At 37.5% G+C, this 17,430-nt stretch overlaps 1 protein-coding gene across 2 annotated transcripts; it reads left to right on the forward strand.

Moving 5' to 3' along the window:
- The first annotated feature begins 593 nt into the window (after positions 1-593).
- On the forward strand, positions 594-10,353 carry coq7 (coenzyme Q7 homolog, ubiquinone (yeast)). Of its 2 annotated transcripts, none has more exons than XM_088343164.1 (6): positions 594-889; positions 1,160-1,335; positions 4,162-4,276; positions 4,382-4,521; positions 8,779-8,847; positions 10,231-10,353. In XM_088343164.1, exons 1-6 carry the CDS (start codon positions 805-807, stop codon positions 10,306-10,308), a joined length of 663 nt encoding a protein of 220 aa, XP_088199290.1. In that variant the 5' UTR covers positions 594-804; the 3' UTR covers positions 10,309-10,353. The 2 variants fall into 2 exon arrangements, 1 of the variants encoding a protein (XP_088199290.1); XR_015851218.1 differs by having other exon boundaries at positions 612-889; positions 4,382-4,525.
- Positions 10,354-17,430: the final 7,077 nt, after the last annotated feature.

The raw sequence follows: 17,430 nt of genomic DNA on the forward strand, positions 1-17,430 counted from the left end.
ATCCACCACTTAATTGATGAAAACGATGTCAATTCGTGTTTAGCCCTTAATTATAGGAGGTTTCAACGGGCTGTACAGACTACAGACTATTATTCATTCATTCATTATCTGCACCACTTATCCTGAGTAGGGTCGCAGGGGTCCTTTCGAATCTAAATACTTTTGAGGGCTGTCTCCTTGTCTGTATTGTGCATGTTCTCGTAAATGTGTAGAATTTTGGGAATGACTCTTCTGGTTGTTTCGAACTATTCTTAGGACTAAAAATTGGTTACTTTTAATGAAGAACATGAGTTGTTATTGTTGACTTGATGGCCAATGGCAGACGATACAGATTTTTGTTGATTGATTGATTGAAGTGTTTTTTTTTCTTCTGTTCATAAAAACACATTTACAACATGTCAAAATAAACAACTTTATCTGTGACGTAAAAACAGACAAAAAACGGAGGGGGAAATACACTGACAGGAAACCAGAACGAATAGTATTTCTGACTGTACATCATCAGACACGAACCACCGCACGTCACTGTTCTCTGGGTTTATTATTATTTTTTTTAATCTTATTTTTTGCCTCGTCCCGTGGGTAAACTGCAATGCAAAAGACTTAAACGAAAGCCTGTTAAATACTACAGTACAGTATAAAATGATGATCGTTAGGTGGCGATAAAGCAATGTTCGATTTTGCAACGAGTATTGCGCAAACACATAGACGTCATCAGTCCGCGACAAAACGAGCCCGCTGACATTTCAATGACAGTTTGCTGTTTTTCTCTTTGCTTCCATTCATAACTCGGATGGTGGGACGATGCAAAGAAGCGTGTACGCTGTGTTAGATGGCTTGACAAGCAGGGTCGTGCCATTAGTTACAAGGCAAAGCTCAATAAACAAAGGTAAGCATGTCCAATGAGTGCTACGATAACGGGCTAAAACCAAACATTACGGAAGCCTGGTTTTCTGTTTAGTAGTGTTACATTTGGCATTGGTGCAAAGTGAAAAAATGTCCCACGTAAAGCATATAAGGATTGTTTTATTTGAGGTCAACGTAATCTAAATGTGTCTACAACCAAAACAGAATAGTAGACCTTGGGTTGTGATGTTTACCTTGGGCTTTTGTTCTCATCTTTACCTGATCCAACGTGCTTTCATAACTGTGATTGCAGCATCCCAGTGGGGCTCACGTCATTACAGCGTGATTCCGCCCGCGCGTGACAGGGAGGAGAAGGAGCTGCTCGACAGCATCCTCCGAGTGGACCACGCTGGGGAATATGGTGCCAATCGTATCTACGCTGGACAGATGGCAGTCTTGGGAAGGTCTAGCACAGGGGCTCTTATCCAGGTAAGAGAAGAATCTCCCCTGAGCTTAAACAATGTAAAATTTCTATGCCTTAATGCTAAATGAAAATACACAAATTCACCTATTGTATATACTGATTTATAATTTAATGTATGTGTGTGTATGTATTTATAGGTATATATGTACAAAGTGCAGTAATCCCTCGTTTTTTTATTTGCAAAATAACCCATGATAGGTAAAATCATTGAAGTTGACATTTTTTTCTACAACTATTACAGCATTAAGTACTCTTATATATCAAAACCAAAATGACAAAATCCATTTTCTGGCTCAAATATTCGTTAAACAAATAAAAGAATTGCACTTGTTAAGTGGGTCGGATGAAGATCACCACCTTCAAGTCCCGAAACCATGGTTCTCAGCTGGAAAAGGGTTGCATGCCCTTTACATGTCGTGCATGAGATCCTGCCTCAAATGGGGGAGTTCAAGTATCTCGGTGTCTTGTTCACGACCTTGGGTATGATGGAACGTGAGATCGACAGACTGATAAGTGCAGCGTATGCAGTCATGTGGACCCTTAACTGGTCCATCATAGTGAAGAACAAGCTGAGCCGATAGGCAAAGTTCTCGATTTACCAATCGGTCTACGTTCCTACTCTCACCTATGGTCACAAATTGTGGGTTGTGACTGAAGAACAAGATCCCGGATACAAATGGCTGGAATGAGTTTCCTCCGCAGGGTGCCTGGGCTTTGCCTTAGAAATGGAGTGAAAAGTTTGGTAATCTGAGAAACTTGGTGTAGAGCTGCTGTTTCTCCACATTGAAAGGATCCAGCTTGGGTGGCTTGGGCATCTTTTATGGAAGCCTCCTTGGACGCTTCCCTCAGAAGGTGTTCCAGGTATGCCTCGGGATCCCGTCAGACATTGGACTTATTCATAGATCCGACAGCCCTCGTTTTCAGCCAATCACAACGTGAGGTCTGGTCCGTTATATGTTGGTGAGAGAAGTTTTAAGTTACTTCAAAGGCTTTACTTGCACTTTCTCTTGAGTATATCACTGCACCCTCGTAAGCCTATGAGTAAAACAAATTCAAGCGAATGTGGCATTTTATAATTAAAGTAAAACTTCTAAATTATGTTTTGAATAGGATATGCAATTCCTGATCTTGTATATTAAATATATGAAACTTGTGATGTAATTTCCATATGTTCCTCGCCGGAACTCTTAATAAATAGAAATTACACCACTCGTTTCATAAATTTGATACACTGGCTCACTTATTGTATATCCTCTAGACACCATTATCTCTCACAAATCTGAATCTATTTTTATGTGTAGTTGGTACGGGGCTTCTGACTTCCTTTTAGATAAAACTCTGCATAGTATAAGCCTTTTCTACTGTCTTTTGCGATAAGTTTGCATAATCCTCAAGAAATTATACGACTATGCTATCAGGAATATCGATTAAAGAGCCACTGGCTGTTGTTGTTTTGGCCGCTGTATTTGCTTCGTTTGTAATACATGGATACTGTAGCTATAGCGAGCGTGACTTGGCGCACTCTGTCGGATTTATGAATTGGCTGGGGACATGGAGGTCAGGGCTTTCCTGCTGAGCGGTATATAATAAATGTTTTTATTGTATAAATGTTTTTTTTTAATTTATATTTTTAGAAAATGGCTATCGTACCTTCGAATAATAATAAGCACTACTACTTAGACAATCAGAATGTAGAATACAATACACGAATCCGTGAAGTAGTGAAACCGTGAAAAGTAAACTTCGTTATAGCGAGGGATTACTGTAATCAACTAAACTGACCAGTTACTTAAAAAGTAAACCCAGTAGATTTTCACACATGCTTAGAAATATGTACTAGATTTAAACATGACAGGCATCCATTTGGGAATAGTTCGACTGCATTTGAACTGTTTGGATCGTAATAGCACAAATGTCAAAGTCAAGGCCCGCAGGCCACAGCTGGCCTCCGAGCAGGTTTTTATTTACAGCACCTTAAATGGTCTTGATTCATTATTGTGTCATAATGTCCTATGGCCTGAGCTTCTTGTTTGATGTGTATTTATGGCCACGCAGGTTAATTTCAGGTTTTCAGAGGAAACACTAGAAACTGTATATTTTTTATGCTGTGCATTATTTCTCTTTGAAGAAAATGATGTTGGTTGTTTGGTGTTTGCTCTTTTTTTCTTGTATTTTAATCCAATTCAATTAAAAAAAAATCTCAATTAAGTGAATGAAAGAAAAATGCTATAATTGTTTCTTCTAAGCCAATTTTGCCCATTTTTACCAAAATAGAAAGGATCTGGAAAGGCTACTGATGGTCCGTTTTGAAGATTTTTATATCAAGGATGTTTGTGTCTGTATAAAATTCACTATTACTGACAGAGGCGTAAAAATGTTGCTTTCATTTATCAGCTCATATTGGAATATATTTGTTTGGTTTTCAGTTGGTTCAATTAGGCTCACTAAACTTTGAACATTCAATCAGTCTGGCCCTCAGCTGGTACCTATTTTTTTTTTATTTGGCACTCCGTCTATTTGGTTTTGGCATTATAGCCTTTTTAAAATATTCCGATTTAGTCAATAAAAGTATTTGACACAATCAACAAAGTTTGACAATTCAGCTGCATTTCTTTGGATTGTTAGACTTAAATCGAAATCTGTAGAACACAAAGTCTAGCATTTTCAAGTCATACAATGCAAACAGATTGTGACTGAAATATAGTCTCAAATTACTTTTGATTTGAAGTTGGCAATAATAAAGCTTTTAAGAGGAAGCACAATGCTGTATGTTAATTTCAACACTGAAAAGCTGATGATCAGATTTTTAAAGTGCTGTTTTTTTCTCACAGGAAATGTGGGATCAAGAAAAAAAACACCTTGAGAAATTTAATGAAATACTCGCTGAGAGTCGAGTCCGGCCTACTGTGCTGCTGCCCCTTTGGAACGTCGCTGGCTTTTTATTAGGTTGGTACAACACATACAAGTAAAAGGATGCATTATGTCTTATCAGACTCATCTTCAAGATGATGATGATGCTTTTAGTCCTCTTAAAAGAGAACTCTTCTACAGGGGCATCTACTGCAATGTTGGGCAAGGAGGTGGCAATGGCCTGCACTGTGGCAGTGGAGGAGAGCATCTCTGAGCACTACAACAGCCAAATAAGAACTTTGATGGAGAAAGATCCTGACCGATACACCGAACTTTTAAAAGCAAGTAATATCCTTTGCTAGTCTTAATAGTAAGTAATGGATACAGATTGAATATTCTCTGGAGCAGAAAATTTAAATTTTGAATAAGACACTACCCGCTCTCTTTATTGACAGTTTTTGTACTGGGACTTCTTACTAACAGAGCCATTCTAGAGCCATACTGGATCCGGTGAAAAGGATGGGCCTTTAGAGTTTTTTTGTCATATATTTTTCCGGTTCAAACATACTCATGGGGAAAAAAACAAAATGAGCTCACAACTAACATTTGCTCCATAATTGGTATATATATATATATATATATATATATATATATATATATATGCAGTATTGTATACTTGTTGAAGAATTTCAATAAGTACAGATGGATTAGAGTAGCAGATGGACGAATGTTTAAGACAGCATAAATGTAATACGTGTTGATCTGTAGGAAGATGTGTGGGAGATTGTTGGATGTGAATGTACTGAGAAGTGAAGCTGGTGGAATGTCTGACCACTATCGACTGGAGGAAAAATTGAGATTGTTTGGTAAGTGGCAGGGTTATGGAAATAAATTGCATGCCAGAGATGAAGTGAAGATCAGTGGGTTGAAGAAGTGAGCGAAGCAGAATGAGTATAAGGGAATAGTGAGGGAGTGTTTTGAAATGGTGTGGGAGAGATCTGTTAAGGGAGTGGAGGAAGAGTTGCAATGTCTGAAGACACTGAAATATGTGGAATGAACAAGGTTGGTGGAGGTGCAAGAGAGGATATCGAGTGGTCGAATGAGAATGTGAGAGCAGCAGTTGTGGGGGAAAAGAAAGGCATTTGAGGAATGTTCACAGAGTGATGATCAGGAAGTAAATGAGATAAATAGACGGAAAATAAATTGTGTAAAGCGAGTGGTAAGAGATGCGAAAAAGGGCACCGAATGATACAGAAGGGAGGAAGTTGATTGAAAGTTTTGTGGAGAATAAAGGGATGTTTTGGAAGGAAGTTGGAGACAGGTCAGGAGAAGAGTGAAAGATCAGAATGGCAGGCTGTTGGTAGAAGGTCAAGAGGTACGTAAAAGATAGGCCGAGTATTTTACTGAGCTGGTGAATGTGACTGATGAGAGGGAGGCATGTATTTTGCCTGTGGATGGACAGATGCCTTTGTTTGGTGAAATAAATGATGGGAAGATTGTGAGGGAGTAGGTGGAAGCAGCAGTTGGATCGGTAAAATTTCCTGGATAGAATGGATTCATGGTTGAGTATACCAGGAGAGGTGGTGAATATGTCATAGTGTGGCTTGTAAGGTTGTTGAATATGTGTTTTGTGCATGTGCGGTTCCCTTGTAAAAAGGGAAAGGTGACAGGCTGGTTTGTAGTAAATCTAGAGGTATAATGGACTGTCTCAGAAAATTAGAATATTGTGATAAAGTTCTTTATTTTCTGTAATGCAATTAAAAAAAACAAAAATGTCATACATTCTGGATTCATTACACATCAACTGAACTATTTCAAACCTTTTATTATTTGAATATTGCTGATTTTGGCTTACAGCTGAAAAAAACTCAAAAATCCTATCTCAAAATATTAGAATACTTCCTCAGACCAAGTAAAAAAAATAATTTTATAACAGCAAAACTAAATCAAACATTTGAAAATGTCCATTGATGCACTCAGTACTTGGTTGGGAATCCTTTTGCACGGATTACTGCATCAATCCGGCGTGGCATGGAGGCAATCAGCCTGTGGCATTGCTGAGGTGTTATTGATGCCCAGGATGCTTCGATAGCGGCCTTCAGCTCATTTGCATTTGTAGGTCTGGTGTCTTTCATCTTCTTCTTAACTATACCCCACAAATTCTCGATGGGGTTCAGGTCAGGGGAATTAGCAGGCCAATCAAGGACAGTGATGCCATGGTCAGTGCACCAGATACTGGTGGTTTTGGCACTGTGGGCAGGTGCCAGATCATGCTGGAAAATGAAATACTCATCTCCATAGAGCTTTTCAGCAGATGGAAGCATGTAGTGCTCTAAAATCTCTTGGTACACAGTTGCATTTACTCTGGACTTGATGAAACACAGTGGACCAACACCAGCAGCTGACATGGCTCCCCAAACCATTGCTGACTGTGGGAACTTCACACTGGATTTCAAGCAACTTGGATTTTGCTCTTCTCCAGCCTTTCTCCAGACTCTGGCGCCTTGACTTCCAAATGAAATGCAAAACTTGCTTTCGTCTGAAAAGAGGACTTTGGACCACTCTGCAACTGTCCAGTGCTTCTTCTCCATAGCCCAAGTCAGACGCTTCTTCCGTTGTCTTGGGTTCAGAAGTGGCTTGACCATGGGAATACGGCTATTGTAGCCCATTTCCCGGACACGTCTGTGAACTGTGGCTTTTGATACCTGGACTCCAGCTTCAGCCCACTGTCTTTGAAGCTCCCTCAAATTCTGGAAGCGGCTCTTCTTCACAATTTTGTTAAGGCTGCGGTCATCTCTCTTGGTTGTGCAGCGTTTCCGGCCACATTTTTCCCTTCCAACAGACTTTTTGTGGATATGCTTTGAAACTGCACTCTGTGAACAGCCTGCTCTTTGAGAAATTTCTTTTTGTGTCTTACCCTCCATCAGGAGGGTATCAATGATGGTCCTCTGGACAGCAGTCAGATCAGCAGTCTTCACCATACTTGTGATTTAGTTTACTGAACCAAGCTGAGTGTTTTTAAGGCTCAGGAAACCCTCGCAAGGTGTTTCGAGTTAATTAGATGATTCAGGTGATTAGTTGAATAGCCTACTTGTATACTTTTTCATGATATTCTAATATTTTGAGATAGGATTTTTGAGTTTTCTTAAGCTGTAAGCCAAATTCAGCAATATTCAAATAATAAAAGGCTTGAAATAGTTCAGTTGATGTGTAATGAATCCAGAATGTATGACATTTTTGTTTTTTTAATTGCATTACAGAAAATAAAGAACTTTATCATAATATTCTAATTTTCTGAGACAGTCCAGTAAGTCTGTTGAGTGTTGTGGGAAATCTTTATGAATGGAAGAATAAGGAATGAGACAGAAAGAGTACTTGGAGAGGAACAGTGTGGATTCAAAAGAGTAAGGGGATCGACAGATCAGATTAATGCACTGAGGCAGTTGTGTGAAAGGTTTATAGCAAAAGTAAGAGAGGTGTACTGGGTACATAGAATTTAGACAATTCATATGACAGGATGAATCAGGAGGTATTGTGGCAAGTATTTTATAATAAGAGTAGGTTTCAGGCAATGGTGTATCATGTAACATTGGCTGTTCAATTTGTATATGGATGTAGTGGTGCTTGAGGTGCCTGTAAGAGCTTGGAGAGCAGGTATAGTGTTTTAGAGTGGGTTGCATGTAAGTCAGTTGTTGTTTGCAGATGACAATGCAGTTGGACTGAGTGCTGAGTGAGGAGATTGTGCAAAGGAGTGTGGTTGAAGGGTGCAAGGTAATGGGTGTGCTGAACGGATTGTTCTAATATAGAGATCTGTGAATGATGCAAAGCGAGGATTTTATGTAGGTGTGGTCGTACCAGCAGTGATGTATGGCTCAGAGATTTGGGGTTTTAGAGTCAATGCGTGTAATAAGTTAAATGTCTTCAAAGTGAGATGTTTGCGTAGTATATGTCGAGTGACACGACTGGATAGTTTAAGGAATGAGGAAGTAAGGAAAAGAACTGGTGTGGTGAGAAAGCTTACTCAGGGTTTATGAAAACGTTCTGAGATGGTTTGGACAAATGGATGAAGGCCGTTTGACAAAAAGAGCCTCAAATATGGTTGAATGGATGGGGTGAAACGTGCCCTGGATGTGAGGTTGGTAAATTTAATGGATGCTAGATTGTGTAGATGAAAATGGCGAATTATAGTTAAGAATTAATGATATTGGCGCATCTAATGCAGAGAGGGCAAACCAGTGTATGTTGTTGAGCCTCTCTGCTGATAAAGGGTTGCATGGCACAGCAATTCACCCCTTGTTGTGCTGTGTGCTTAATGTTTGATTTTAGGTTGGGAAAAGCGAAGGGGAATAAATCTTTGGTGAATGTGAGTGTGTTCTTGACTCCAGCTGCATCCCACTAGAGGGGATATGGCTTCGGTAAATAGATAGTTATTCATATTTTAGATTGAACACATCTGCTCCAGTCAAGTTCGTGTTTAGCCAATTCGAACAGCAGGTAGCAGCAATTTACTAAAGTTGTGCTCTGCCAGACATTCAACTTGAAAATGCTAAACACATTTTGTCTTTTTTGTGTGTGTCCCACATGTTGTGTCTATTTAGGTTATAAAAGACTTTAGAGATGATGAAATGGAACATCACGATATTGGATTGGAACATGATGCTGAAAAAGTAAGTGGGGAAACATGGAATCTGTAATGTAGTGTGTATATTCTACAAATGATGTTAAAAATCTTCACATCCTTTCATATTTTAAAAATAAAGATAATGAGACCCAGATAATCATAGACCTCCATTTATACAACACCCAAGAGAAAGTGAAAATAGTTAACTGAGTTTATGTAGTCGCTACAGTGTGCACATTCACTTGTAACGCGATCCGGCACAATAAAAAGAAAATAAAGAGGCTACCATTAGGCCAAAGGCAACATTACGAGGGGTATGTTTTAGTACTTTATATCTTGTATATATTGGCAACTGTGTTGGATTGAAAAATGGGGATGCCTTTTCTTAAAGGTTGGGGAGGGGTGGGTGTGTATATACTGTGTATCTTGAGTTTGTTAAATTTTACAAGGGCTAGGCAACCAATCGGATTATGTGATTGATCATTTTTAAAAATCAAACTTCAAAATGTGCTAAATTGTGAAATGGTGGTTAGGAATTTGGTGGTTTGATTTTAATTACTGTAATCCCTCGGTTATCGCGGTTAATGGGGACCAAAACCACCCGCGAAAAGTGAAAATCTGCAAAGTAGCGACGCCCCTTCAAAAATGCTTAAAAAAAAATATTTATATCAATTATTTTATTATTATTAATATTTTTTAGACCCGGTAAATGGGGACCAAATCCACCCGCGAAAAATGAAAATCTGCGAAGTAGCGTCACCCCTTCGAAAATGCTTTAAAAAAAAAAAAAAAAAATTATATATATAAAATTTGATTTTATTATGATTATTTTTTAGACCCGCAAACGTTGAACCGCGAAGTAGCGAGTTCCCACTGTATTCAGAACGATTGCTACTTTTCCAATAATAGTTGATAGTATAGTTATTTGTGGTATTAAACAATGAGTAGGTCTTTATTTTCATGAGCTACGACTGTTAGCTGCATGTTAAAACTGATTTTAAATCAGTTATTCTTGCCTGAACAGTTTGCACAAAATTTATTTTTGTTACAACCAGTTCAGGGTGTCCCCTGCCCACTGCCCCTCGACCCTAGTGAGGATAAGTGGTGCAGAAAAGGAATGGCAAAATATATTTGTTTTAAAGGATAAATGTTTTTTGTTTTTTTTGTTTTTTTTTAAATTAATGTCTATCCTGTGGTGTGCATTGTTTAAAATCCAGACTTGATGATACTATTGATATTTTATAGTTGGGCTGTATTCCTCAGCCCAATTTTTATGTTGTAATTGTCAACTTGTCATATTTACTCAGTTAACTCTTCAACCCATGCAATTTGTGGGGACGTATTAGCGGGGTAAATGTTAGTGTATATTCAGTTTTGGGTACAGGACTTTAGTGCAATTTTTCCCAATTCATTATTTGCTTTTTTTTAGGTGCCTGGATACTGGATACTTAAAAATGTCATCCAGCTGGGGTGCAAAGCTGCAATTTTTGCTTCTGAACGTGCGTAAATTTTTTTGAATAAATTAATATTAATAAATATGTGCTTGCTTTAATACATTGACCATTTTTTTGTGTTTCATATTTACATGTGCTAGACCAATTTAGGAAACTCCTGGAATTTTTGCCAATTCCGTTTCCTGATATCAATCAAATGTGATCCGAGCTTCACCTCTTCACAAATTTGAACTGATATTGCACAAGCAATCTGTGTTGGCCTATTTGAAGAAAATTGATTATTTTCAGTGCTATGTATCTTTACCTTCCACTATTTTAGTAGATTCTAAGATTGCTATTATAGTTAAAAAATAAGAATAATACTCAACCCAGCAAAAAGATCAATGAATGTTTTAGATTGACCCCCAAGGCAAAACTGTTTGAGTTTTATGCAGGACCCATCCTGCCATATGTAGAAATACATGTATAAATAAATACATTCCTTCAAATGTATGCCATATAAACAAATAATCACATAAAACATGATATAATACCTAATTATATGGCATAAATGCAATGTATTCATAATATATTTATGCATTTTGTCTTTTGTCTTTTATTTATTGTGGTATTTATTTTGTCATTTATTTTGTGGTGTAGTCTGCATTGTCACAATAGAGTGTTATTTAAAAAAGTGGGTGTTTCAAATTTACTGAGCTTGTCACCCGTAGTAGATTCGTTCATCAATGATCAACCAATAGCCAACTGAGACGCTTCCTCATTTGAATAACATTTTGTTATGACAGAATACACCACAAAATAAATGACAAAAAGCATTGATGAATTGATTAATGGAATTTATGTCATATATTTAGGTATTACATGATTTATTTACGTGTTCATTCATGTATGTGAAATATATATGCAGGTATTTATAAGTGTCTGAAATAACGTCTGCCCGGACGCCCGGGGTGTGCATCTTTCACGTCGAGCGTACAACTTACACAACGTCTCTGCCCGGGTCGTCGACAACTTTTTCTAGAAAAAAAAAACCTTTTTTTATTTATTATTATTATTATTCTCAAATCAAACATTTGCTTTATTCTGATTTCGAAATCTTTGTTCGGTTTGGAGATTTCAGAATTTTGGTTCGTTTGGCAATTTTCATACTCTGCAGCAGATCAGAAGCCTGCATCGAATAACGGCATCGAATAACGTTGTGCTTCCGGACTTTCCCGAGCGATATAAGGTCGCAAGTTTGCCAATAATTTTCCAAAGTAGACTGACAGAGAACACAAGAAAAATCGAAGTGGTCAGGAATCAAGCCAAAACCTCAGCCCCAGAAGAAAGATTCGAAAGAAGCTAACAAAATTCATGACACTACAAAACGTAAACGTACATTAAAAGCATTGTGGAAAGAGGTTCACGTGGCTTGTATCAAATGACGCAACGCAAACATTGCATGAATGAAGATGAGTTAATACAGGTTCATACCGATGGCAGATGGAAAACAGCGATGTCATATCCACGCAATGAATGTTATAAGTAGATTTATGATAATGTTAATTTTAAAGTGTTGTTCTGTTATATATTCTGATTATCCATCCTTAATACTTTACAACATTTTTTTTTGATTAGTCCTCTTATTGTGTTTCATGTTATGTAAATGGGGCAGGCAATTTTATGGCTGGGCAGGCAACTTTTCAGAGTTGTCCCTTGGTGTCCGGTAACTTTTTGTCACGAGTTTCAGACACTATTTATTTACACTTATTTCTACATACAGCAGGATCAGTCCTCCATAGAGTTTAACATCTTGACATGCACACTTGAGGTCTGTCTCAAACCTTCCAATCTTGTTGAGTACAGTAATCCAGTTGACAAAAAGAAAAATGTTGTATTGTGTACTACTGTCTTTGGGGATTTTGTACTATTATGGCCCTCATCTTCTAAATCTCCAATTATTGTTTTTTTTTTTTTTTTGCTGAATAGCATAGCATGCATAGTTGAACTGATACACAATTCTTGTTCCAAAGTTAGTTTATTTACAGCTTTATTATTATGACGTGTAAGCCAAATGAGCAGCCCTTGATCCATTTTCTAATGCATTCGGTCAGTGCAGTTATTTTAACTGAGATGGATTGCTCATCAGATCTTGCCCGAAAGGGTCATTGGGTCACAAGCCCGTCATTTCCTAAGAATAACTTTTACTGTACATGCTTTCAAGCAATGCAAACTATGCTTACATGAAATAAGAATGCTGTTTGTACATGATTCAAATTGAATCTTTTCTTCCGGCGCCGTCACGAATGGCAGCCACTCCAGCAGCTCCCGTGTTATTTTCGATTGTTCTCGATTGTTCTCAGCTCAGGGATGCTGCTGGAAATGTGAATTTCCCTTCAGGGATGAACAAAGTATCTATCTATCTATCTATCTATCTGCACATCTTTAGTAAGTTAGGCTATTCCTTAGAGAACTTAATTTATTTAATCATCATAAGGTATTTGACATAAATGTGTGTAGCAGCAATGAATAGTAATGAATCAAAACTAACTGGTAATCAAACCGGAGTTACTTTTATTAGCCAGATAAACGTTTCGTCTTTGTTCTGAGTGTGCATTGCTTGTCAACATTCCTTTCTTACATCGCATTCACAGGAATTTTCAGATTCTGGCAACAGGCAGTGAAATAGAGTAATAAAATTGAACTAAACTGAGACAGTCTGGGACAGCCATGAATAGCCGTCATTGTAAATCTTCAAGTAAAAAATCCGGATACAGGTACTAATGCCCTTCTGGCTTCAGCCTCTCCAGACTCCTGCCTGCACTTTATGGTAAAGGATACCCCACATTGGATTTGTCTGAATCTCAGATTTATTTTTCATGTCTGACAACTTTCATTTTTTTTTTTAATTTCAAAACATGCTTCATCCAATACCTTTTAAAAATGATGGATTATTATAGAGGTATTTTATTGTACAGTACGATTTCAGTTTCATGTGCATTGGGCAAATTCCTTACCAAATAAAAGCAGCCTTTTTTTTTTAACCCCAATATCAACATAAGTCCACAGTTCACCAATCCTGTATCGAAAGTTCTGAAGACGTGATGCATTGTAATTCACTTCTTCAGAAATAAACACACTAAAATGATTAGTTATTTGACAATCTTAGTCAGAACTGAAACTGATAACCAGAGGTGGGTAGTAACGGAGTACATGTACTCAAGTAAGTTTTGGGAATTTTTGTAATTCTGGGAGTATTTTGAAGTCCCTATATTTTTACCTTGAGTACATTTGTGAAGAAAAAAACAGTACTTTTACTCCGCTGCATTAGGCAACATTGAAGTCGTTGCATTGTTGCTTAATAAATGCCCTCCATGTAACTACGCATCGGTCTGTCTCCGCTAAGGCGCTTTTATTTTGACACAGATCTTCGCCAGGCTCTACCATGTTTAACAAATAAAATGTAGCCTCTTCACGTGACCATATTCAACTTTAGCGGGGGGAGTTGTTTACGGGTGAAACAGATCGAAAATGTCGCTTAGCAATACAGATTATGGAACACAGAAGCGAAGGAGCACCCCTGGCCTCACGTCAAAAGCCTTAAAACGAAACACCAGCTACAATATGCAATATCTCCTTTGTTCGGGTTCATGGGCTAGCTTGTTGTTCTGCTTGCAGAACCTGTTAAGTTTTGGGGCTTTAAATGTGCTACTTGGTGCTACATGTACAAATTTTATTTGATTTGTAACACTTTTATTGTTTATTAAAGCACTTGAATTTAGTTGATTATTTTAATCTACTATTTTTTTGTTTTATTGGATGGACTTGAATGATCTGATTGGTTGTTTAAAAAAACAGTTACTCAGTACTTGGATAATTTTTTCACCAAGTACTTTTTTTACTTTTATTCAAGTAAGTATTTGGATGACAACTTTTACTTCTACTTGAGTAATACATTATTCTAAAGTAACAGTACTTGTACATGACTAAAGTTTTTGGCTACTCTACCCACCTCTGTTTATAACTGATAAAATCCTTTTTCTGGAGACCGATACCATTACCCAATAACTTTTTTAACTGCATGACATAAATGGGAAAATATGATCAAACACACATTAAAATTGTCATCCAAATGTTTTTATGTGCACCTTGATTTTTGTATACAATTAAAATAACACTACAAAGCTTTGGTAAACATGTCTCCTAAAAGTAGTGCTGGAGATCCTAGAGCTTGACTTGACCCTGGAGAACACTTTTTCTCCTTTGGAAAATTATGGCCCGATGGTTTTCGAGAGGGCAGTACGGCAGCGCAGTGTTTGGCGCGTGTGCGGCACAGTTTTGAGGTCATGAGATTGAACCTTCCTGTGTGGAGTTTGCATGTTCTCCCTGTGCTTGTGTGGTTTTCCTCCAGGCACTCCGGTTTCCTCCCACATTCCAAAAACATGCATGTTAGGTTAATTGGTGGTCCCAAATTGTCCCTGTGTGAATGAGTGAGTGAGTTGTCTGTCACTGTGTGCCCTGCGACTGGCTGGCAACCAGTTTAGGATGTCCCCTGCCCACTGCCTGAAGACAGCTGGGATGGGCCCCAGCACCCTCGCGATCCTACTGAGAATAAGCGGTGCAGATAACGGATGGAAGGATGGATGGTTTTCTAGAGTTAATCAATCAATACTTACTTTGTCAGTGACAACTCTAATTACGAAAGATTGCTATGAGCACTGAAAAACTGACATACAGATGTTGCAAAAGTACACATGGTTAGACTTTCGTTATAAATGAAGTGCTCCAATATATAATGTCTTACGGGCCTTAGGTAAAAAATAAATATATCACTAGTTCTTATCAAGTGGCATTATTTTTGGTACATACAATAGTAGCTATAATAAATGAGATTAAATGTACAAATGCTGATGAATGAAATGGAAAGCTACATCAGGCAAATGTAATGTTTGGCCAATTCCAGCTGTAGTTGTGTCTCTTAGCGACACACACAAGGAAAATTTATGGCAGTTGCTAAAGGAGCGCGAAACATCTAAATATATTCAGGACAGTTAGTGTCCAGTATGTCAAGTACAGAAAAGTAACACATTGTATCGTGGTTAAGACCTTTGTTTGCGGACTTAGTCGTGCAGCTGTCAATTAGGCTCACCAAGCTGTAAACTTAATTGAATCGGCGTTCATGCACAAACATGAAGGAGAATACAAAAAAACAAAAATTCTAAAAACTTCAGGACAACAGACTTTATCTTCCTCCGTGTGTTTTAATCAACATCTGGGTTGCAAGACAAAAACAAGCACTGGAGTGAGCAGTTAGAATTTAGTATTACAATAAAATAAATAAAATATTCTGGCCTTGCGAGTAAAGAACAAGGTTGCAAGGATTTCCCAAATGCACTTTAAAATTGATAATTATCATGCATCCTAGAAAATTGTCATTTGAAGCCACTTTCTTGTCCAGTCACAGAAAATGGTCATCAGGTCATTTTTCAGGTGAAATAGTTATCGTTGTTCTGCTTTTGATTCAAGATGATGCTGAACTAGTGAAATATAAAAATAAAACTATTTCAGTCAACTTGACAATTTTTAAATATTCTTCATTAGAATCGCTGATTTTTTACAATTATATCATGAATATTATCGATACAGGTTTTGGTCGTTTTAAGTATTCTCTATAGAAAGCATTATACAATTAGTATGAAACGTCATGAGTGTTTGGAGATGGAGAGTGAGGCAAGCAATTATCTTGCCTCATGGCGGACGTCACTATTTGAGCCCAAGGAGTCTGATTTGGCGCACACCTCAGCCCCAAACAATAGAATTAGTGATATTATTACCAAGCTAACAGTAAGTCGAGCCATCCAGTACTTTTTTTTGTTACATGAATGTTTTTTCGTAATGGTGGATTACCTATCTACAGATGCTTTTATTCAAAATTAGCAGTGCATAGACCTCATTTATAAATTGGAAAAGACCGTAATAAAAAAAAAAATCTATGCTACAGTCTATATATTGCTTTCTAGCTCGGCCAATCAAATAATGAATAAGATGTAGGTTAATTTATGTATGAATACAAACCACTACACGTCACATTAATGCTACCGATCCATCAAACATTGTATATGCAAAAAATATTCAAATTCATATCAATCATGAACAAACCCAGTCCAGCTTCCCAAAACTTCAGTTATTTAGGTCAAGAATTTCAAAAGGAGCAGTAGGGACTTAGAAAACATCCATTCTCAGACATGTAACTTCATAAATAGAAAATAATACATTCTAACATTCAATTTATCACGCTGTGAGCATGCCGATTTGCCATTGGATGCTTCAGCTGAGAGATTCCAAAGATGATGTAACTGTATTGTGCATGCAGTCGTAAAATACTATTAGCGACGTTATCTGTTCAAGCCAATTGGCTAGTGTGTGTGTGTGTGTGTGTGTGTGTGTGTGTGTGTGTGTGTGTGTGTGTGTGTGTGTGTGTGTGTGTGTGTGTGTGTGTGTGTGTGTGTGTGTGTGTGTGTGTGTGTGTGGCTCTAGACAATGGTCAATTTGGTCAATATGTTTTTCAACTGCACATTAGCAGAATTAAAATGTTATTACACGTCTGATATGCGGCTCACTTGTCAAACATTTCAAAAGGATTGTACGGTTGTTAAAGGCCTTTAGATGCAACTAAAATATTTGTCTTGAGTCAAGATTTTTTGGGTTGTTATATTTGAAAATACGTTTTTTTTTAGGTTAGTTGACAATTAAAGGAGAGAAAAGCAGTTGTCCAACACATTAAAATGGTAGTGTTTGTGAGTATGCTACAAACCAGTCAGAAAAATGATTTTAGTAAAATAAATTCTGTTGTAATTCACTATTTAACTATATATATACTTTTTTATACTTACCCCAATCGGCCTGAAAAGAATGCTTAAGTGTAATTGAACAATGTTTTATTGTTTTTTTTTTCTTGGAAAAGGAGAAAATACATACAATTTAGCTTTTTAAGACAAAGTGTTATCAAGTAGAAGGTTTTGGTCATTTTAAGTATTTTTGGATATTGTTATGCAATTAGTATGAAACATATTACTGTGCTGAGTGTCTGCAGATGTAGAGTGAATGGTGTAATTCTCTTGCCTCATGGCAGAGGGCGATAGCGAGAACAAGGATTCTGATTTGGCGCACACCTTAGCCCCAAACAATAGAATCAG

This window comes from Urocampus carinirostris, chromosome 8, assembly GCF_059441175.1.
Source record: "Urocampus carinirostris isolate Australia breed hairy pipefish chromosome 8, RoL_Ucar_1.0, whole genome shotgun sequence".
NCBI lineage: Eukaryota > Metazoa > Chordata > Actinopteri > Syngnathiformes > Syngnathidae > Urocampus > Urocampus carinirostris.